The sequence below is a fragment of the Schistocerca piceifrons genome, chromosome 7 (genome assembly GCF_021461385.2).
Source record: "Schistocerca piceifrons isolate TAMUIC-IGC-003096 chromosome 7, iqSchPice1.1, whole genome shotgun sequence".
NCBI lineage: Eukaryota > Metazoa > Arthropoda > Insecta > Orthoptera > Acrididae > Schistocerca > Schistocerca piceifrons.
Genome location: NC_060144.1, coordinates 259,401,934 through 259,426,292, shown reverse-complemented (window position 1 = coordinate 259,426,292; position 24,359 = coordinate 259,401,934). Strand labels below are relative to the sequence as shown.

The 24,359-nt window shown below is 38.0% G+C and overlaps 1 protein-coding gene across 1 annotated transcript; it reads right to left on the bottom strand.

The window, feature by feature from the left end:
• Nucleotides 1-206: 206 nt before the first annotated feature.
• Nucleotides 207-22,792, bottom strand: LOC124805235 (dolichol-phosphate mannosyltransferase subunit 3). The gene is made up of 4 exons (XM_047265740.1): nucleotides 22,590-22,792; nucleotides 22,322-22,479; nucleotides 7,312-7,389; nucleotides 207-411 (listed from the first exon to the last, which is right to left on the bottom strand). Exons 1-4 carry the CDS (start codon nucleotides 22,684-22,686, stop codon nucleotides 349-351), a joined length of 396 nt encoding a protein of 131 aa, XP_047121696.1. The 5' UTR covers nucleotides 22,687-22,792; the 3' UTR covers nucleotides 207-348.
• Nucleotides 22,793-24,359: the final 1,567 nt, after the last annotated feature.

The window sequence follows — 24,359 nt, the reverse complement described above, 5'->3', positions numbered from 1 at the left end:
AAGCACAGATCATACTGACATACTTCTCATTCACAACGATTAGAAATATTGGTAATGATGCAGCCACTTCAATGATTAAAAAACACCACTTTCATGGAATAAATTTAGCGAAGTCTACTGGATCACAATTAGCAAAAGAAATTTTGCAGCTCATGTAACCCACGTCTACTGTTTGGTGATGTAACAGCAAATATAAAGTCCAATGGTAAATATACATATATTAATATATATTTCAGAAGTTAAACAAAAACTAATTTCTCAATATACATGCAGTCTTACAATTTCAAAAAGGGAATGGTATGTATAAATCAGCAGTACAATAATGTACAAGCTTGATAAAATGCTCTCTCATCTGTCAGAATCAAACACAAAACCTTTCTTCCTGAGATCATCTTTGGCTTCTTGGATTTCCTGAAACCAAAGACAAAGTTATTTTAAAATATTTTAATATCTGATAAGCAAAAAGTAAGTGTTGTACTGGAGGCATCTTAATTCTACTTAACTAAATCTCAGCTCATTACATTAAAATCATCTTCAATTCTACAATGTCTAGTGGGGCAGCACAATCACCTTATCTGAGGATAAACATGCAAAAACTTTGTTAAATATATTACAAAACTGATTTTGTATGTGTGTGTGTGTGTGTGTGTGTGTGTGTGTGTGTGTGTGTGTGTGTGTGAGGTGGGGGGCAGAGGTGGAGTCATGCCATACACACCAGCGTTTGTCAATCTGCAGTAATGAGTAATGATGCACACTACGTAGGAGCATACTTACAGTTTCACTTTCTTTTCACAGTCAAGACTTTTCATTTGATTCACCCTTACATACAGTAACATGAGATACAACTCACATTTATCATACAATGTGTTCACTGCATGCCTTTACATACAGAAAAGGCCATTGCTAAACTAGTATAATGTATGGAAGGTTACAGAAAAACTGTCTGCTTTGGGAATGTCCAATACTCAATTGATGGGCACAGACTACAGCGTGACTCAAGGTACAAGAGTACCTGCCCTGCCATACCATATGGGCCATTTGGGTCTTCAAACCCAGCAACATCTCCTCCCAATTCCAGATATGAGAAGTTACTCTACAACATATTCTCCCATCCTGTCCTCAACTGGTCTTAAACCCCAAACCAGCACCCCTTCCCCAGCCATTTCTTCCTCCAGATGTTTTGCAAAAAATCATTCATTTGCTTAATTCTTCTTCTTGTATATTTTTCCATCCCTTTGTCTCCAATTTTGTCTTTTATTTATTATTGCAACTGCATTATTTTTTCACTTGTCATTTTCTGTTTCTCCTCTTATCTGTCTCCCTCCTTATGGCACTAAATGATGCATATTACATTTTATTACACTTGTACTGAGGAAATGTACTGAAACAAGAAATGACCACTGCTACTTTTACCTATATATCCAGTCATGCAGCTAATGTGCCCACCACACTGCATGAAATATCAGAAGCAACATCAGCAAGGAACTATAGCTAAGTCAGTGTAAGTTGATTCCTGACAGTTACAGTGGGGTGGACAATGCAACTTTGTGGGCACACCTCAACCAGTAACTTAACATGATTTTGTAAAATTCTCTATGGCAAAGCCTCAGTGTTGTTACAGCTCAGTAGTGGGCTACTGTTTTTGCCTGCAGCTCTTTGCATTTTGCAGCTGAAAGCTGGCAAAAGCATTGCAAACTGTTAGGAATCTTCTTACGCCATCTCAACTATAGGACAAATGTTAATATGACCACCTCGTCCCAGGCCACAATAAAGAATGCAGAGTTAAAAATAAACCAAATGCTTAATTTTGTCTATTAAATTCATTTAAATTAATGAACATAACTGTATGAAATGCATACTATTGTAATAACAATCCACTGCAGTATGCACCTTCAAGAAACTCAACTCCCCTATCCCAATGTAGTGTGACAATTTTTTCATTGTGATGCGTCTGTCGGCAGTCACCAATTCGTTAACTCTCTGCACATTGTCTGGAGTGCGTGCAGTACGAGGCCTGCCACTGCGAAGACAATCCTCAATATTGCCTTGCCCACTTTCATCATGTAACCTGCTTGCCCACCGACTAACTTTACTGCGATCGACAGCAGCATCTCCATACACCTTTTTCAACCTCTTGTGGATGTTCCCCGCTGTCTCATTTTCACAGCACAGGAATTCTATGACAGCACGTTGCTTCTGACAAACGTCAAGTGTAGCACCCATCTTGAAGACATGCTGTGACGGCGCCTCTCATGGGAACAGGTTGAACCAAATTTGAAAACAAGCGGGAAGGATGTATCTACACACTGTAAAACTTTCACACATGCAGAATGAAAACTGTATTTTTACAAAAATAGTGTGCATTTCTTTTGGAGTGACCCTCATACATTCTTCATACAGTCTCAATCTCTCTCCATACGATTTTTGGAGCCTTAAAGAACGGTATTCATGGCCATCAACTTGCTTCAGATGAAGAGGTGCACTCCTGGATACAATCATGATTCCATAGGCTACTGCAAACATTTTTTCAAGAAGGCATTGACCTCTTGTCTCATAGGAGGATAAATGTATGAACAGTTATGATGATTCCTTTTTCGATTATGGTGATTCTTTTTGGAATACAATTTACTTATTTTTTTCCATCTGCGATGTTTTCATTTGATTGCCCCCTTATACTAAAGCTATCTCTCTTTTTCTGTCAGTTTTCACCCGTCACTAATAACTTACTTTCAGTAAATTCTATGGTGAAAAGAACAGAAAGTGAATAGGATACATTTTTTAATTGTTTGGTTATTTAATCACTTGATTTTTAAGTATATACACCCGCTTGTCAGAAGTATTTTTTGCAAAAAGTGTCTATCAATCAATGTTTAATTTTATTTGAATTTCTTTAATTGAAATAGTTTCAGAAAATGAGAAAGCCTTTTAGATACTGTGTATCACTTTGAATTTATCTTGAGGATTACTTTTTATTCAGTCATATGATTTTCCCAAGCTCCATGCAAATCAGTGTTTCAGGATTGTGATCCAGACCCAAATGTCACTACTAAGCAAATGCACTATTCATAAACATGGAAGAAAAATTGAACTGAAAGCTAGTTATTGGCACTAAATAAAAAACAAATATCAGAACAACAACAATAGCGTCAGCCTATTATAACAGAGAGCGGTCAAAAGTGATGATTTGATAACACCAAAAGAATTGATTGTTTCCATCCAGGACTAACTGCACTGGGAATCAGGTGAGTTCAGTTGTCACTTCTAGCATTCCAGTGTGCTGGAAACTTGGTTGCAGACTGTTCACAGTGTTGCCTAGATATAGGTTTAACTGTGAAAGTAAAGTACCAATGTGTGAATGTGAACAGTTTTTTTTCCTCTCATACTTGTGAAATACTATACTTGCTGCTTTACACAGGCTGAGAAATGTAAAAGGGTTTGTATGTGTGGGTGTGATTAGTAGATAGCCAGTGATATACTTTTCTGCAAAAGTATTTACCCTCCCTACAAGTAAATGGCTGAGCAAAAGTTTAAGATCTAGATTAAAATGATTTTCAAGTCATGGGGATCACCACACCTTTTCAGTACAACAGAAAGCAAACTGTTGCTAAAATCAGCCAATGCTCCTTTCTTTTTCACACACTTTTAGTGGAAGTTTTATGCCCAACTTTGTAATCCCAACATATAAGCTTCATTAGTGATGCATTAATTGTGTCTAGAACAAGTTAAACCACAGCAATATATTAATTGTTTTAAATTATGAAAAGAATTTTTCTACTCAGTACACAATGAAATGAACATGTCAAATGCTTATTTCAGCATTGGCATGCCCCCATGATATCTTCAGTTTCCCCGAGGGGGGGGGGGGGGGGTTGCACTCCAAGGGTGTGACACACTACCAATTGTGTATTGCTGCTCTAATTCAACCAATGAAAGCACTACAGACTGGTTTCACTTAAAAAGAAAGAGTGAACAATTCAGTCAATATGTAAAATCAAATGGACTGTGTTAGTTGTTTTCAACTGCTTGGTTCCATAGACTGGACTGACTCTAAGGAAATGAATGAATAATAATCCATGCAACACACAAAACAACTCATCGAATTGATGGTTTTTCGTTTAGTTGTTTCCAAAGATTGTTTTATGGCAGACATTTTGCACATTTGTTCTAAATCGATTTATTTCCCCCCTTCCCTGTGCATTATTATATGGATTCACCATCTCTTTCTGTTTCATTTGCCTGAGATCTCTTTCTGTTTCAGTTGCCTGAAACTGCAGTCGCGCGCACGCGCTGTGTGTGTGTGTGTGTGTGTGTGTGTGTGTGTGTGTGTGTGTGTGTGTGTGGGCGCGCGCGCTCTCTCTCGTTTGTGAGTCTATTGTTGATGAAGGCCTTAATGGCCAAAAGCTTTAATTGTGAGAGTCTTTTTGTTGTGCCTATCTGCAACTCACCATCTCCTGTATATGGTGAGTAGCAACTTTCCTTCTCATAATATTGTACTTAATTAGTACTCATTCGAGTACAAGACTTTCTGGCAACTCACCCTTTGGTCCAATGGCATACACCAGCAGTCATAATTGTATTTTGGTTACTATAGACTTACTGTCTAAACAATTCAGATTATTTTTACTGAGAAAATCCACAGCCAACAATCTAAAAGGAAAGTATGTAACACAGGCTGCCAAATACAGAGCATCATCTCTGAGAGTACTGTTCAATTCATCCCATCTCATGGAAGTGGATGGACACATTAGAAGAGATGAAAGTCAACATATTTACATCAGTAAATATCATCCCAACACTGGTTGTGACTTTTGTGTATATAACACTCTACCACGGAACTAGACAGACAGAAGTGGTACTCTACAGAAGATTTTGAATGATCTGGCAGATCCACACTAAATGAGCTGTGCAAAGTTGCATCCAAGAAATTACCAGCAAACCTCACATGTGAATGCACTAATTGCTGAAACAGTTAGGGAATGGAACTTCCTGCTGTCAGAAGAAAGTCATGGGAAATGCTGGCTAAGGTAGCAAAAAGAGCAGAATGGATTATGTAAAAGCAAAACAGATTATTTACAATATAAGGCACTTTTTAAGTATCTCTAAGACTGAACAACCTGGTTGAGCACTATGCCCATAAAGTATATTACACAGTGTAGTGACTGGAGCTCTGATGTAGCCTGTAGCTGATAACTGAGTTTAATGGGATTTAATAGAATAAATTTGATGCTCAGTTTTCTTTTAATTCTATACATTTTATCCTTGCTTGACAGCCAATTTGCAATCTTGGTGTATTTCTTGGTCCTTTGCTGATGTTGCTTCTCGTATTTCTTGTGGTGTGGTGGAGGTGCCTAAAGCACGTCCACACTAGGCCAATGAATGACAGAGACTGGATTCAGCTGAACATTGGTCGGCAATGCATTTGCTTTTGGCTTCTCGTCCACAAGAAATTAAGGGCTTGGGGTCAACATATTCGGACATGTGGAATCACAGTTAGCTCTTGTAACTTGCTGATGTTGCTCCTTCCTATTTTGTTATTAAGTAGTGCTTTAATTACAATTTCACCAGCCAGTATTATGAGGGAAGAAGAGGCTTCTAGCAGTTGTCGTATGTGCAACATTTATTTTCCTGCAAGAAGCTGATCGTGAGAAAAGAAGACGGAACGACGGTGGCGGACGACCTCTCTTTTATAATGTGGGAAGCAGTTTGTTGGGACAAAATTGTCTGCCTTAAGGCTCAATTGGAATATGGGCTATTCCGTAATTTTTTCTTTAATTAAAGCTACTGATTTCAAATTGTTAGTGAATTGTGTTGGCTCTAAAATTTCCAAAGATAACATCTCTTTTAGGAGAGCTGTACCTGCAGCAGGAAGTTAATAGCCACTCCCAGTTTTGTTTGTTTCTGTTAGTTATTCACAATGGAAAGATGTCAATGAAGACACCATTTCCTCTTTTCACATCATGAATATCACTTTCTAGTAGCTGACTGATTTTCCCTCCAAGTGTATAGTCTGTTCATTTCGTTTTTATAGTCACAGCTTGTAGGGGTCCACAAACATTCCCATACACAATGGAACTATGTCAGCTTTAATGCTCTCTCCATATTCCACTCTACACACTGGTATTTTTAAACACAATAAAGACACACACCTTTAGTGAAAGCAGGCTTGCCTGCATGGGAAATGGCAACTGTTGAAATTGCATTTTTCAGGACAGCCATAAGTCATTCTCAGTATGTTTTATTGATTGCTCTTTAATTTAACAGTCAACTACTGTACTTTAAACTGCATATTAAAGAGTTTCTGATGATGCTCTTGTTAAATTAAACAGCTGAAAAACTTAAAAACACCCATTCTGGAGACAACAAATCGCCACTGAACCAACAAACATTTGACCTCATGTCCACATTAGGTGAGGGGTCCCAACATCAAACAGCTGCCATCGCTTTTATGTTACTGCGAGCAGACCAAACTGCAAAAAGGCCATCGCTCCTTTGGCTCCAATTTGCCACTTGTACACACCAATGTAAGCAAGTCTTGGCCAACAAAACAGTTGTTTCTTGTTCACTGGTCCATTGTGTACACGCCTCAATGTGTGACACGGTAGCAGCAGGTGTTGCTTGAATCTATAGCGTGTAAACTAGACTCACAGAACTTAAATATACACACTTACCACCCACAACACACATCCTTTTTACACCTATTCTGCTGCTGCTCCTTTACTTCTTTCTCTATGTTTCTCTTTTGTTGTTGTTGTTGTTGGTTGTTGGTGGTGGTGGTGGTGGTAACGGTCATCTTCAGAATGAAAACTGGTTTGATGCAACTCTCTATGCTAGTCTGTCCTGTGCAGCTCTTTACTGGAACCCACATCCTCTTGAAGCTGCTTACCATAATCAAGCCTTTGTTTCACTTCACAAATACCACACCCCCCCCCCCCCTTCCCCACACTTCTCTATATGACTCACAAACTAACTATCTATTCTTTGCAAGTCAATTCCATTAATTCAGTCATTACTTATCCAATCCACCCATCTAATTTGCAACATTCTACTGTAGCATCACATGTCAAAAGCCTCTATTCTCTTCTCATCTAAACAGTTTATTGCATATGTTTCACTTACACAAGGCTATAGCCTGGACAAATACCTTCAGAAAAAAATCAGTAACACTTAAATGCATATTAGATGTTAACATGTTTCTCTTTTTTGATATGGTCAGACAATTTAACTTTTAATATGGTACAAGTTTAATCTTTTTTTTCACAGATCATTCATTCCTGGTTTTGGGTAACTCAAATTCATAGAAAAGTATTTTACCATCTGTAATTCTTTCGCTGCGTCCTCACAATTGTTGAAGTTGTAGACCCTCCACAATATTACAGCTATGGAGTATAGCTGAAACATACATAAAAAGCTGTAACAGCATATGCTTTCAATTGCTAATGCAAATAAAGAAAATATATTATTTAACCCTTTAACTGCTCTGGATGTGTTAACACGCGCGTCTTTGTGCATGTCCCTGTGTGCTCTGAACATGTTTACGCGCACCACCAGTCCTACCTGGTACTCTGAACGTGCCGACGCGTGGACACATTCAAGAGTACCAGGTAGAAGGACTGTTGGTGCACGTAAACACGTTCAGAGCACACAGGAACAGGTACAAAGGCACGAGTGTTAAAGCGTCCAGAGCAGTTAAAGGGTTAACTTTGAAGTGTACCATGAAATGTTGCAATTTCTTATATAATTATCCTGCACAGAATTTACTGTTCTATTAAAACTCACAGTAACTTAGTATTCAAAATCTTCAGAACAGTAATAAAACTGAATGGATTTTTAAAATCTATAGAACAGTAAATTTGTCTCATAGTGTAACACAAACTAGGCATGCTGATGATACTAATTTTCCCTTAGCTCAGTTCTGTCAAGTTTGAGAAGGAAACAATAATAGGATACATAGAGCAGGGATGATGTGGTGATAAGGTTCTAATACACCTGTCATCAAAAGCATTTATTAAATTGCCATTATGTGGGACATAACCTCCACATCTAGTTAAGAGATAAGAAAATCTAATTCTTTCCTGTTAAAGCTGTCTCCAAATTCCTAACTAATTCAGCAACTTGTTGTTGTACATCCCAAAGGCATTTCTCCAGCACATAATAAAAATTATAATTTGTTCTTCCAGTAACAATAAATTATGCTTCCTTCACAAGATTCCAAATGTGCAAATCGTGAGTGACTACTTCATTATCTTTCTAGCTTGAATTACAACCAATTTTATAAGCTTTGTTAATTTGAATGAACAAGTCAGTGTGGTAAAACTGAACTACACTCACAACCACTATCATTAACCTGAAGTTACGATCAAAGTCTCACAGGAAAAACAGGGACAATATGTGACTACGGCTCTGATGGAGGATGGCTATTGATGCATTATGGCTCGTGACCACATATTTGACAGTGTGGTCCTTCTTCAAAGGTGGCATATATTCTGCTGGTCGTCAGCCGTTATGTGAAAAAAGGAAAAAAGACAGCTCATGTAATCATGTAACAAACACATATCTTAACATACAGTCCAACTTGTAAAATGGCTTACACATATATTGGGTCACAAATACAGGTATCATGCGTCACCAACTGCAAGTAATGTGCGCTCTGATCAGTACTAATGAACAATGGTAAAATCGCCTTAAACGAAAACACATACAATCAGAGTTGCAGTTCAATGTTCACATCCAGAAAGCAAGGTATCAACTGAATTTAAGATTCAAGTATACGGTGGCTTCAACAACAAGATACAGACTGGACACTTAGTAGCAGGGCTGGCTATTTATTTCCTGCAAGTGCCGATAGCCATCCATGTGTTTTTGTGAGCCCTGAGAGTTACGGCCATTAATTTCCTGTCTGTGAGTCTCCATATTGCTGGAGTGCCAGAGCATTATACATACATGGATTAGAATATTAGTAGTGAGTCTAAGATAAATATGGTACAAACAATTATGTACATTCAGCAAGAAGTAAAGAAAATCAAGGGAAAATTTGGAAAAGGAATTCAAGTTCAGGAAGAGGAAACAAAAACTTTAAAGTTTGTCAATGACATTGTAATTCTACCAGAGATGCTAAGGACTTGATGGTCGTGATGGCGATGATGATGTTGATGATGATGATGATGATGATGATGGCACTTACCACAATGGTTTTAAGGAGAATGTGAACTAAATGCATAGTGAGAATGATGTTTCCCTTTATAAGCTGTCTTGCTGGGACAATAAAAACATACTAGAGGTTTGAAAGGCTATATGGCAATGACAACATAGACAATGGTTGCTTTTCAACATATTAAAATGGATAATAAACATCATGTGTAGAAGTGTGCATGTCTACATGAACATCCACGTCCTTGTCCTCACAGTGAAACAAACCAGTGTAACATAGAATAAAACACCACAAATAGAGAATCCACTACTAAATGTTACTCCCTCGTACATATGACTGGCTGACCACTAATAGAAACAGGGAAAATGTCAGTCATTGTGAGTAAAAGGAAATGTTTGACACCAGTTTCATGCATGGATGTTAGACGTTCTTTAACAAAAGCTCAAGTCTCAATTTAAAAATATGAATTAGAAGAGAAATGGACATACAATCAAAATTGTACAAGTGATTCAGATAATCAAGGCTGGCTTGATCACTGAATAAAATGGGGACCAGCCATTCTGAGATACATTAAAATATCCCATCCAGTGATTTGGCCAGAAGTCTGGCCTATGCACAAAAACAAAACCTTTTCCACACCTGTCTCACTTACTTAAAACAGTGGACAGATTGTTATCTACAAAAAGTAAGATGTCATACGATGACACTGATATGCCACAAACATCTCATATTTGTGGGCGGTTAAGGAATTGAAAGATCAGAAGAATAAAAGTGTCTCAAAACGGGATTATAGCGTGAATTTTTAGGGTGATCAATAGTGATGGCATTACCACCACTTTTGCAACAATGCGAGACAAATGTTGTTAAAACAGGTAAAACTAAAAGTGTATAAAATACAAATTCACTTAAAATCACAAACATTCCCCCATTTTCACACATATCCCCCTATCATTTGACACCCAATCACGCATACTGTCAAAATTTCTGATAGAACTATAGAACAATGATTGAAATAAGCGCGACTGACTGATCGCTTACCTAAACCTGGATGAGCCAGTCACAATTAAACACTTCTCCCTATTAATTTGGCTGACAAGATTCTGAAATGTCTTCCCACATTTGTCTTATACTCTATTAAAATAAAGGGCAGATCAGCTTGTAAACTACCGTATGTCCTTTCATCTAAATATAAAATACATTCAATTAAAATAAGGTGTTCAAGATCTGAATGCCACAAGTACTGCAATCTATGGGTCCTCTCAATGAAGTAGGAAGCCACATATCACCCAGTATGTACCCTATCCATAGTCAAGTGAGGTGGCCTTCATGTCTCTTATTGGCCTGAAGGAGGTAAGTTGAAGCCAGGTAAGTACACACACTTTAAAGTGGTAGTTGGCTGTTAGTGTAATGAAGTAAGGACCTTGACTGCCATGAGGAGAGGAGCAATGCAGGGGATCAAACCCTATCTCCCCTTGTGAAGCTAGCAGCCTCCAATCATGATTTGGGCTTTTATGGAAGCATAACTGATAGGAATCATTGATCCCTGCTCCATCTAGCAAGTCATACTCAAAGTCTGAGATGTATCTGAAGTAGCCTTTTCACTCACTAAGAAATCCAACACATAAGACTCAGCAAAGTGAGGTACACGACACTTTCCATAACAGTGACCACAGACACTTGTTGTAGTTCGCAGGGCCATAAATGATACAGTGCAAACTTGATGTCTACTACCTTATGGAACCATAGTTCAGAATACCCTACCTAAAAATGTCATGTTGAACTGACCACACAATACCTCAACAGTGAGATATAACATGTTAGGGAATAATACAATAAGCACCCAACTCAGGGTAGACACTTCATTGGCTGGCACATCTACTTATTCATTTCTCTAAATTCCCATGACCCCTGCTAACCATTATAATCATACTTCCTTCCGCAGCCTTTCAGGCAGAGAAGGGAGTCTTGGAACATTGTGTGTGTGTGTGTGTGTGTGTGTGTGTGTGTGTGTGTGTGTGTGTTTGGGGGAGGGGGGACTATAGATTAAAGGGCAGTAAGGGAGCCCGAGCAGACGTGAAATTTCATGGCAGAAACACATACCACCCAGTCAAGCACCACCAGGGTTCCAGAGGGCACTCTCAAGAAAAACTACTGAGTTTGACAGAAATCTGCTGTGCCGTCCCCCCCCCCCCCCCCCCACTTAGACCTATTAAAAAGTACAGCTGTGTAGTTGTAGTGTGTATTTAAAATCAAACAAAAACACACACTCCTGGAGGTGCAGTTTACCCTGTACGTCAGTAAAATCACTCTGCACGCCTTCAGTAGCCAAGGTGATAGCCTGCTCCAATCTGGGGTTACAGCTGCTATTTGTACTGCATCAAACTGCTAATAACTTGTGCTTTATAATGTCACCATACAGCTTCGCAACTTGTGGACAATTTGTGAAGATTGTTTTGGAGCAATGGCTCGATATGCAGATGTACACCTGATAGCATGAGGAGCTGCCAACCAGATAGTAAGTGGCGTCTCCCCAAACTCAGCATAAGGTTCATCCTATTGGCTCTTGTGGACTGTGCCAATAGTCTTGATGTAAGAGTACTGGACAAAATATTGGTCACCTCTCATGGATTAAAAGAGCTCACTGGTCACTCTGGAGCACTGTGCACTGTAGATGGTGTAGAACTGATAGCATTCGGTCATTTGATCCTGCAGCACTGACATATTGCATTGGAGTGGTGTGCATGCCAGTCAGTCAAATGGAATAAGTGCAATTGGATGGATCCATGGTGTAGAACTGATAGCATTCGGTCATTTGATCCTGCAGCACTGACATATAGCATTGAAGTGATGTGTGCATGTCAGTCGGTCAAATGGAATAAGTGCAGTTGGATGGATCCACATGCAGAACGGCAGAAAAGAGTTACCGAGTTTCAACACACCCATGATCATACCACAGTTGTACGGTTTTTCAGTGTATCAATGTAAATGGTCCAGTGTGTCTATTACTTGCAACCATGGAACACAGCATAGGAATAGTGTTCATAGAAAGATGCTACCTGACAGATACCAGAAACTAGTGTCATACCTTGTCACTGAATATTGGTTTCAAACTCGACAAACTATAGATCCATCTTAACCAGTTTATGAATGAAAATTGTGAAGGAAACTGCATGTAACAGACATTTGTAATAATGTAATCCCGAAAGGCCATTACTTACACTGGCACTCACAGCTGCACATCTTCAATGGGCCTGTGGTGTTTTGGTGCCAGAGTTTTACATACCATGACTAGAGCCCACTCATTCAGATTACAATGAACATGTAACAGGATGTTTATATATTTCAAGAATCTCAGTAGCAAAGTGTTGCCCTTTCTTCTACATGTTCATGAAGTGTAGGCTGGACACTCCCATCTTCCAAGATGAAAACATCCACACTCACAGAGCTGCTCACATACACACAGAAACTCACTGGGACTACCTGTACCAGCAGGTGAAATGTAGCATGCAGCAGCCTCTATAGCCACAACTACTTTGAATCAAATATCACTTTATATTGGTACATCAGGTGACTATTGAAGAGGTACTGAATCAAACTAGGGAGAACTTGACTAAATAAAGGCACTCATTGATAGAACACATACCGAGGGACACCAGAGTTTGAATACTGTAAGCAGTTTCACATGGATGTAAGATGCAGCAGTTAAGCATAGATGAAGGGACTTGCACAGGACAGACTAGTATGTACAGCTTAAACAAACTAGTTTTTAGATTGACAAAATAAACAATGCCTGTGTGTGTCTTCAAAGAGCTGGATTGCAAGCACTATCTGCCAGATTCTTCCACTCACGATGGTAGGACTTGGTGCCATGCAGAATAACACTCCCATTCCTGTCTCTGTATGCATACACAACTGTATTTTTTGACAGCAGCTAACTGATCTACGGCACACCTGTACTATACACTGTACTGTTAAAATATGTGAGGAAGTCACAATAAATCAGAATGTTATTGTCAGTATGCTATCTCAATTGCCATTATGTCTCTAGGTTAAAATAATTCTGCTTGGAACATGAAATATTCATTTCCTAGTCACGTTGTCCAGCACCTGTGGTGCAGTGGTAATGTTTTTGATGTCCTCGGTCTCAGGTTCAAAACCTGCCACAGCTTAAATTTTGAATAAAGATGAACAGCAATGGCCACTGAAGACTTTGGCATAAAAAATCACCCTCATCTTGCCAACAACCTTGTCAAAGAGGACAGAGGAGCAGACGGAGATTCCTTCGGGTGGGAAACTGCTCCTAAAAAGCGGCAGAATCAGCACTGATCAACAGCACAAGAATGCAGAAGGCATTGGAGACCACTGCATTAAAGACAAATAACATGTATTCATATGACATGTGGACTACAACTGAACAAGTGTCAAGATGATCTCTTCATTGGTGAAAGATTCTGGACTAGTCCCCCACTTGGATCTCCAGGGACGGGGATCTGCCAAGGGGGAGGTGACCAAGAGAAAAAAGACTGAAAAATCAAAGAAACGATAATCTTCTAGGAGTGGGGGTAGGAAACGTAAGGAGTTTGACAGTGGTCAGGAAACTAGAAAACCTAAAAAGGTAAATGTTAAAGCTCAGTCTACATATAGTGGGAGTCAGTGAAGTGAAATGGAAAGAAGACAAGGATTTCTGGTCACATGAGTATAGGGTAATATCAACAGGAGTAGAAAATGGTATAACAGGAGCAGGATTTGTTATGAATAGAAAGGCAGGGCAAAGAGTGAGCTGCTCTCAACAGTTCACTGATAAGGCCGCTGGGTCATTCCATGTTAAAGAGACTTTGTGACAAAAAAATTAAAATGACAATATTTCAAATATAATCTTAAAAATACCAAGTTAAAAGTACATTTGTTCATTGCAAAATAATCATGACTATGAAAAAATTAAATTTCTACCTTCACTAAGTGTTTAAAGTGCACTACTCTATGGCACCACAGAGAGGTATGTTTTATGCTATTTCCAGATGAGTATTAGTTGTGTTATCTATGGCTGATTGATCTATTGTTGCAAAGAATATTGAAGTCAACATTGTTATAGCTCACAATAATTCGTTTTGTTGAGCTAACCTAATTGCATTTCTTTATTTTGTTAGTTTTATAATATATGTGCAGCTTGTAACACCCGTAACAAAAAAGGTACAAAAGTTTAGTTTGTAATCTAGTAAATTTGTTCTGTACAATACCCTTCTGTAAAAGTGAGGTTATGCACATGTTTCACAATATCATACCATTACATGGAATTTTGAAGTCTTATTTAACACTCTTGGAGCTGTTACGGGTGTTACTAATTTTTGTTTCGGCGTTACTTAACACATGCGTAACACCCGTAACTTGAATTGGAAGGTTTAATGCCACCTTCATCTTTAGTAAGCCTAGGGCCTGCATTTAAATTATAACCAAAGGGTATTATTATGAATGAAAAAAGTTTTTTAACTATGTTTATTACATATGAAAACAGTTTTAAGCTTGAAAACAAAAATTTTTATTCCTCTACATACACTTGTTTAAGCACTGCACCTACATTATAAAAGTTAATTGGGGCATTAACCTGACTCAACTGACGTTCTCCTAAAAAGTTAATTAAGCCCAAAATTCTTTAGATTACATACAGTTTACGTTTTCCATTCTAACTTTCCCAAGGACAACAATACTGCTAACCTCAGTTTTAAATTTTGTATAGGCCCAGTAAACTGCTTATTGAGGCAAATTCTAGTCATTCATAAGAGCCTACAATTTCATAAGCATACTTGAGACTTTGACCAAAGCTGTTCCAAGCAATCACAAGGAATTATTGAACGAATTAAGTTGTAATTCACAGAACGAAGACTGTGTTTATGGGTCATGCCAGGAATGTCAAGTTAAATTGAGTAAATTTATCCCAGAAGGCTTTGACGTAACTAAAAAGATTGTCTGGCAGTAATGGGAAAATGATGCGAAACATCGTCCTTGTCTTAGTGAACATTCAGGGAGCTGCGATGATGCCTGGTTGACAAATTGTCGCAGTTTAAAAAACATTGCTACGTGAAGATAAAGCAGAGTGATTTCATCAAAGGAAAGAAAAACAGCCTTGACGCTGAAGAATGTGTTCTTCAAATGGACTTTGCAGAGAATTATGCTCTAATTTCACAAGATAAGGTACAGAGGGCACACTGGGCACATTCACAAGTAACTATTTGCACTTTCTGCATTTAGTTTGCAAACCATGAAGTCAGGTCCTATGCAGTCATCAGTAATGACCTTTCACACACAAAATATTTTGTGTAGGCTTTTCTTAAAACTGTTATAACGGACATTAAAAAAGCGTTTCCTAAAGTTAAAAGAGTTTTTATATTTTCTGACAACTGTGCTAGGCAGTTCAAAAATAAATATACTTTGTCCAATCTATGTTATTTTGAGAGAGACTTCTGATTGACAGTTGAGTGGAATTTTTTTGCCAGTTCACATGGTAAAGGAGCCATGGATGGCATTGGAGGTGCACTGAAGAGGAGCGTGTGGACAGCTGTTAGATCTAGGAAAGTTATTATTAACAACGCAATTGACTTTTATGACTACACTCTGATGAGCTTTTCTAAAATTAAGATACTATGGGTTGATAAGATAACAGTGGAGTGTAACATTCCTGTTGTTGTTGTGGTCTTCAGTCCTGAGACTGGTTTGATGCAGCTCTCCATGCTACCCTATCCTGTGCAAGCTTCTTCACCTCCCAGTACTTACTGCAACCCACATCCTTCTGAATCTGCTTAGTGTATTGATCTCTTTGTCTCCCTCCACGATTTTTACCCTCCGCGCTGCCCTCCACACATCCCTATTTTGGATGAAAGGTGGAAAAATTTACAAGCAATTCCTCAGATCCAGGGCTGCCATCACTTTCGGCCTTGTAACACAACTGATTTGCTGGTTTCAAAAACAGCAGAGTCATTAATGACAAGGGTGTCAGTATTTAGCACTGAGGAGGCCAAAGTTAAAACATTACATGCAAAAGATGCATAAACTTCTATGAAGTGTGCAGTTCAGATGATTCAGATCAGGAGACTGTTTCACTATCTGAATCACAAGACAATATTGGAAGAGCTTGTGAGTTAAACCTAACTAATAAAATTGAAAAGTCTGATTTAAAATTTGGGTTATTTGTCTTGGTTGACATTCCAAGTGACAAAAAGAAGCCAACCCTATCCAAAACTCAATACCGTTACTTGGGAATCTGCCAGAGTGAGGTTGACGAAGAGGAGGATGTGAAAATAATGTTTCTGACGTCAGTAGGAAAAGGTAAAACACTTTTTAAACTAGATGAAACTGATGTTAGTTTTTTGAAATTCAGTCAAGTACTATCTAAGGTAACAACACCAAAAATCTAACAACAAGGTACCTGTTTGTACTAAGAGTTCAATTTTGAGTTGGATGTGCGCGGAAAAAGATTATTAAATGAAGTTTTTAAACCAATCAATCATAAGAAAACATTTTTGTCATAAATTTATTAGGCCTACAAAATGAGGTAAACGTTAAGTAAGTAACGATATCTTGGCCTAGTTGTACTATAAAATTGTAACAAAATTTTTTGTGTAATAAATAGCTTTATCCTTCAAATATATTTCCTTAAGTACATACTTTTATTCCAAATAAACTACAATACTTCTTTTCTTTTTATGCAATGTAACACCCGTAACAGCAAAAAAAAATATATATATATATTAAGTTGTTGTTGTTGTTGTTGTTGTCTTCAGTCCTGAGACTGGTTTGATGCAGCCCTCCATGCTACTCTATCCTGTGCAAGCCTTTCATCTCCCAGTACCTACTGCAACCCACATCCTTCTGAATCTGCTTATGATGTCCAAAAAAATAAAAATTTATATTTCAAAATAAAATTTGGGGCAATACCTCTTAACAGGTGTTTTACAAGAGTAAAAGCTTCATCAAGTTTGCAGAAATTAGAGAATTCCCTAACTCATAACAGGGGCCAGGTCTACTTTTGGTAACACCCGTAACACTACTTTTTTGATTAATAACCAGGAGAACAATAAAACAATTCCAGTATCAACATTTCTAAGATGAAATATAATGTAAGCCTTAGAAGTTTTCAATATTAAATTCAATAAATATTTTTCCTTACATTATTTTTCCTGATTTTAAGGTGTGTACATGTAACACCCGTAACTGTGGAATTGCCCTGCTGTCATCAGAATTGACAGCAACCCAACACTAACAACAACATTTCTGGTATGCATGGGAATGTAACAAGCAGAAGCAGAAGAAATGCAGGAAATACATGGGAATATTGGACAGGTAATCCTGTATGTTAAGGGAGATGAAAATCTAAGTCACAGGGGACTGGAACGAGGTTGTAGTGGAAGGAGTAGAAGAAAGGGTTATGGGAGAATATGAGCTTGGTACCAGGAATAAGAGAGGAGAAAGACTAATTGAGTTCTGCCATAAATTTCAGCTTGTCACAGCAAATACTCTGTTCAAGAATCACATGAAGAGGAGGTATACTTGGAAAAGGCCAGAAGATACGGGAAGAACTCAGATTAAAATCATGGTCAGCTAGAGATTCAGAAATTAGATATTGGATTGTAAGGCGTGCCCAGAAGCAGACATAGATTAAGGTCACAATTTAATAATGATGAAGAGTATGCTGAAGTTGAAGAGACTAGTCGGCATGAGATATTGCACAAAGAAATGGGATATAGAAGCATTACGGAATGAAAATATATGCTTGAAGCTCTCCGAGACTACCAATTGTGCAAGAGATATCTAAAAAGGGCAACTACAAAAGATGGAAAGAAAAACACAGGGTCTAAGATGGCAGCTGTGAAGAAATCACGGATAACATAAGGAATAGTTCAGTTGATCAACAGAAGAAGTAGTACAAAACTGTTTATGGAAATTTAAGAATACAGTCATACAAGTCACTTAGGAATGAAATAAATAGGATGTGCAGGGAAGCTATGGCAAAATGGCTACATGAAATATGCGAGGAAATCAAAAAAGAAATGATCATCTGAAGGACTGACTTTAAAACATTCTGTGAAATTAAAAGCAAGCTCAGAAACATTAAGTCTTCAATTGGAATTCCAATGTTAAATGCAGAGAACAGAGCGAATATGTGGATCGAGAACAGTGAGGGGTATATGAGAAGGAGGAGGACTTGTCTGATGACGTGACAGAAAAACAAACAGTAGTCAACAGGGAAGAGATAGGGGATCCAGAATTTGAAACAGCTTTGGAAGACTTCAGATCACAGAATTTCTAAAATCATTGATTGGAGTAGCAACAAAATGACTGTTCATGTTTGTGTGTACAATCTATGGTACTAGCAATATGGTATAGACTTTGGGAAAAACATAATCCACACAATTCTGGAGATAGCAAAAACTGACATGAGCGACAATTATCGCATGATCAACTTAACAGCTTATGCAACCAAGTTGCTGACAGGAATAGTATACTGGAGAGTGGAAAAGAAAATTGAGGATCTGTTAGATAACAATCAGTTTGGCTTTAGGAAAGGTAAAAGCAATAGAAGCACTTCTGACATTACAGGTGACAATGGATGCAAGACAGAGGAAAAATCAATACACATTTGTAGGACTTAGAAAAAGTGTTTGAAAATGTAAAATGGTGCAAGATGTCTGAAATTCTGAGAAAAATAGGGGTAAGCTATAGGGAAATAAGGGTGACACACAATATGTATAAGAACCATGAGAGAACAATAAGAGCGGAAAACCAAGAGCAAAGTGCTCGGATTAAAAGGTGTATAAGACAGGCATGTAGTCTCTCACCCTACTGTTCAATCTATACATCGAAGAAGCAATGACAGAAATAAAAGGAAGGTTCAAGAGTGAGATTACAACTCAAGGTAAAAGGGTATCAATGATTAGATCGGCTGATGACGTTACTATCCTCAATGAATGTGGATTAGAATTAGAGAATGTGTTGAATGGAATCAACTGTCTAATAAGTACAGAATATGGATTGAGAGTAAATCTAAGAAAGATGAAAGTAATGAGAAGTAGCAGAAATAAGAACAGTGAGAAACTTTAAATCGAAACTGATGATCATGAAGTCGATGACGTTAAGAAATTCTGATACCTAGGTGAGAAAGTAACCCTTGAAGGACTGAGCAAAAAGGACATAAAAAGCAGACCAGCCACAACCAACAAGGGCATTTCTGGACAAGAAAAATCTACTAGTACCAAACACAGGTCTCAATTTGAGGAAGAAATTTCTGAGAATGTACATTTGGTAGTGTAGCATTGTATGGTAATGAAACTGTGGGAAAACTGGAGCAGAAGAGAATCGAGGCATTTGAGATGTGGTGGTACAGAAGAATGTTGAAAATTAGGTGCACTAACAAGGTAAGGAATAAGGACGTTCTCTGCAGAACTGCAAAGAAAGGAATGTCCGGAAAACACCGACAAGAAGAAAGGACAGGATAATAGGACATGTGTTCAGACAATGGAGAATAACTTCCTTGGTACTGGAGGGAGCTGTGGAAGGTAAAAATTGAAGAGGAAGACAGAGATTGGAATACACCCAGCAAATAATTGAGGACATAAGTTGCAAGCGCTATTCTGAGACGAAAAGGTTGGCACAGGACAGAAATTCATGACAGGTCGCATCAAACCCGTCATAAGACTGATGGGATGGAAAGGCAAGGTGGGTGGGGGGGGGGGGGGGGGTGAGAGAAAGTAAGTCAGTCAGGTCCCTAAAGCACAATAGGTGCACGAGGATATGTACCACATACTCATCAAGGATTACCTCCATCCAAACTCACTGAGACTGTTATCTAGTAACACTGTATTAACAAAATAATTGAAAAATGTTGTAGTTCAATCAAATGGGATCTATATTCTTGATGTCCAATTTCTATTGTCAGTTTCAAAGAGATGGTTGTCCACCTTAAACATAGGAGCTGTATGCAATCTATACTGTTGAACAAGTGCATGATGGTCTAAAAAATCCATAAAATGTACAGTTGTACCCAAGACAAGACTGGGGAGAAATTAATACAAGAAGAATTTATTAACATCTCAGATTTGCTTGCTAAGGTGTTTGAGGAATTGTTGGCTATTTGTATCCTTAAAAATGACATTTTAATTACTCCCAGATATAGGTTAACTAAACCTATCGATACCAGATGCCAGCTCTATCCCACTACGTAATGGTGGCATGGCATGTGACAACATGTACACACGGATAGAGAACAGGACACTGAAAATATTTGTTTGGTGTGTATATTACTTTTTGGAATGTAAGTAGTGGTGACAGACTGATCTGTAGTGTAGCCTGATGCCAAGATTAGTTTGAAAGGTTTGGTTGGTTAAAAGTTGGTGGAGTAGTATCCAATGCTTCAGTTAATCCAAAATATTCATTTTAATTGGAATTTCATGCAGTGAGAGATGTTACACTCATGTTCAAGAGATGCTAAGCCTCCAGGTTTTAAGTTTTGTAATAATCTATCATCAGGAATGAACAACTTCTTATAGTTAGGACATCTGTTCAGGCTCATTATCTTAACCTACCATTTTTTATTCAAATTATTGGCTAGAAACGCAGACAGGTAAATTTAATTAGGACTTTAAAAGTAAATTTTTGAACTGCTTCATAGACAATACAAATACACTGCAAAAAACCTATACATTCAATTGGCTAACATAAGCAGAAAAGCAGTTGTTGAAGTTTGGGCTATTCAGTCACCACATAAACTACGGAAGATATATTTCTGCTGTAGGTTACATAATGAGCTGGTGTGCATTGTGACTGCACACTGTAATTGACTACTTGAAAATTCAGTTACAGTGATGAGAGACATTGGTAACATTGAACTTCTGGAAGCCATCAATGAATACAGTAGGCCTATTCAGTATCTTATGCAACTTCATTACACACATTTAACCTCCATCTGTTATCTGACAATTTCAGAGAGGTTTTCAGTCTTCTGTTAAAGTTCTGTGACTCTTTAGCATGCTTTTTCCTTTCAAGACAAGCAAGACAATTGTGTCAAATCAAATACTTAACTCATCTGTGTATGAGACTCATGGTAATTCCTATTATTGACAAACTAAGATGCAAAAACCAAAGATTTCCGTTACAGTTAATTCACACTACCACAGGCGACTGCAGCGATCGAGGGGGGGGGGGGGGGGGCGCACTATTACACTTATCTTTATCTCACAGTCCATTCTGTGCGGATGGACACTGTTCTTATCTGTCTTTAAAAAGTTGGGTCTAGTGCAGCAGGGGATACAACCCGTCGGCTTTGGACAATGACGTCACAAGTCGCCAGATAGCAGTTTACCATTTTCGCTTTTGCTGTTATGTTTCAGTTTCGTTTTTTTTACTGATTGCTTAATAAAGTGGATCTGTTTATTCTATCTCGTGAGATTTTTTTTTTAAAAAGCCAAAAAACACTTATCAGCCACTGAAGGGAGCTACAACACTAAGAAGAATCGCTTCGCGATTGGCGACTTGTGACGTCAATGTCCAAAGCCGACGGGTTGTATCCCCTGCTGCACTAGTCCCTTAAAGTTTAATGCAGCATAAACACCGTGACAACTAAGAATTGGGGGTAATGAGCGTAACTTACTGCGAAATTCTTGAAACTATTCAAAATTTAACAGGTAGGCTACATAAATAATTTCATAAAATGAGATGCAATAAGAAAAATGAAAACTACATAAAGATATTAACGAAGTTAGACGTTTGTGAAAATACTACATCATTTACCTGATTACTGTCCAGAACCACCTGACTGTCCATGAACTACTTAGAGCACATGAGATCAAGAAGTTGAAGTGTCAGGTAATATTAAATCTATCACTGTATTAACTTTTTTAAGGACCAGTATTCATTTGTACTACTAAATGTGGTAGTTCACAAATGAGAATCTAAGTAAAATCAACCACTGCTTCAGATACGACTCTATCACGTCACAAGCACTTGGCAGAACAATTCAGACTACTTCAAATGGCATCATTCAGAATAGGTAGAGGTAATCGAAAGTTGAAATTCCACACTTCAGCTTTGATCAGAAGTCAACGAAATCGACAACGCACTCAGACCAATGACATTTAGTTATAATTACTCTCAACATAATTTAAAGAAATTGCTCTTTACACTTACACCAAACAGTATCAAGACGATTAATGGAAGTGGTTTGATGAGAAACATCCATTCGTCAAGTAATCTCGAGTAGACTTGACGAGTTACGAGGCCAATCCATATGCTCGCGAAAAGGCTCACGCCTAAAAGCCACTCCATAAGCTTTGTCATTTTAACGTCTGCAAGAAATAGTCTTGTTACACCCACACTACGATTTCGAGACCGGAATACACAACAATCAACTCGCTTTATAATTTATCGTTTTCCTTTTCAAACAATGATACATTACACTGAAACATAGCCAGAAAATCGTCACTGAAGTCAGCACAATGAAGCCCCAGCAGTAAGGAAATCGCTACACATGACAAAGTCAACATACAGCCCATAACATTCCACACACGACATTCCAATCAAATCAACACGTTGTCAACATAACACGTTAGCCAACGATGTTTACAGTGTAGCAACCTTGGTTTACAGTACTCAATATTCAATTCAGAGATACCACAGTGTATTATTTTCCTTTTTTATTGGCTTCTAGCACACAAACTTTTTAGGCATCGCAAGTAAATGGACTAACACATATAACAAGGTAACATTTTTTCTTCGTCATACATACTGTTTAGGGCATACATTCATATGTTTTCAGATCAAAATTACTGTAATCAGATTACGAAACACGGTTGACTCCTAAAATTTTATTTGTTAATTAAGTTCTTTAGTTAAGTTCAATTCATTTTAGATTTTTATGTCTTCTTTCGCTGTAAACCGGGATATGGGATCGTATGTACTCCTGGTTGTGTCTCCGAGAATTGGGATCGTTCAAAGTGGCTGGCAGTGACAAAGTCTTAAGAGGTCCTTTAAAAAGTTACCTCTGCCTTCCTCATAGCGTCTACACTGAAATAAGATGTGATTTACATCACCAATTGTTTCCTCTTCACATTGACAGAGGGATGTCTCTGATACGCCGATTATATGTAAATGGGCAGGGGCAGATCCATGATTGAGACGCATTCTCACAATGGACGTTATAATTTTCCTTGAATGTTTAAAGTTCGCAAACCCCCTGTCTTGGTATGAATGTCTGTATAAGTGCATAGCTTTTACCTCTTGTTTGTTGGCTTTCATTCCATTCTTCCTGCCATAAGAGAATCGCTTGTTGTTTTACTTTTAGGAGGTATTCTGTCTATGGGAGTTTAATGTACGTGGCAGTCGCAACACTCCGTCTCGATTTTGTTACCCACAGCTGTAGCAGCGCTCCAAGGAGCCAGCAAGCGACACTTCTGAAATACGATATCCGAATACGATATCTGATGAGTGCGAATACTAATGTTTATATTGATTTATGACATAGTTTTTATAGCAGGGAGTGTATGTAGTGCCACGAAAACCGACAATAACTAAAAAATTACACCACTTTTGTGATTATTTATTTTCCTAAGGACGTTGGGAGATGCAAAACGGTGCTTTACAGGATTCTCTTGTAATGTAAAAACATTTACTGAATGATGTCGTTTTCTCCCAATGACAAAAAATGATAGTAAACTCCACAAGACCTGACATTTTGCAGAAACACGTCGTATACCTATCCGACAAATAGAGTTTGCTTCCCTACATTTTCAGCCAAATCGGTGAATGTGGAACGTAGGAAACCTATATGGAATGCAGTATCTGTAGTTTAAGAGAAAACCACACAGACGTGATAATAAATCCCAACACAGGAGAAGCTAGTTCTATAATTGTTGCTAAATCTGAGGCACAAACGGCAAGAATCTTCAACACGTTTACTTTTGAAGCAAAAGTAACTACATTTACAAAAATATTCGTGACTTATAAAGTTGAGTGAAGTGTAAAACAGGGTGGATCATAGGACTCCATAAAAAATTTTTAGAGTGTCAAGAAAAGTGCTTTTGATAATAACAACAACAAAATTATATGCTTCTCATGAATTAAATGTGTTTATATTCTCTTACTTTCAGAGGAATAAGCTGCAAATATAAACATATTCTAAAGTATTTCTGTGGAGATTCTATGCTATAGAAGTGTGAACCAAGAAGGT

Excerpts from the sequence above, each read along its gene's own strand:
- LOC124805235 (XM_047265740.1), bottom strand. The coding sequence starts at position 22,686 with ATGGGCTGTATGTTGACTTTGTCATGTGTAGCGATTTCCTTACTGCTG. Across the intron at positions 22,480-22,589 it reads TTTTCTGGCTATGTTTCAGT|ACGTTAAAATGACAAAGCTT; the intron begins GTAATGTATCAT and ends TATTTCTTGCAG. Across the intron at positions 7,390-22,321 it reads TCGTCTTGATACTGTTTGGT|CTATACTCCATAGCTGTAAT; the intron begins GTAAGTGTAAAG and ends TGTATGTTTCAG.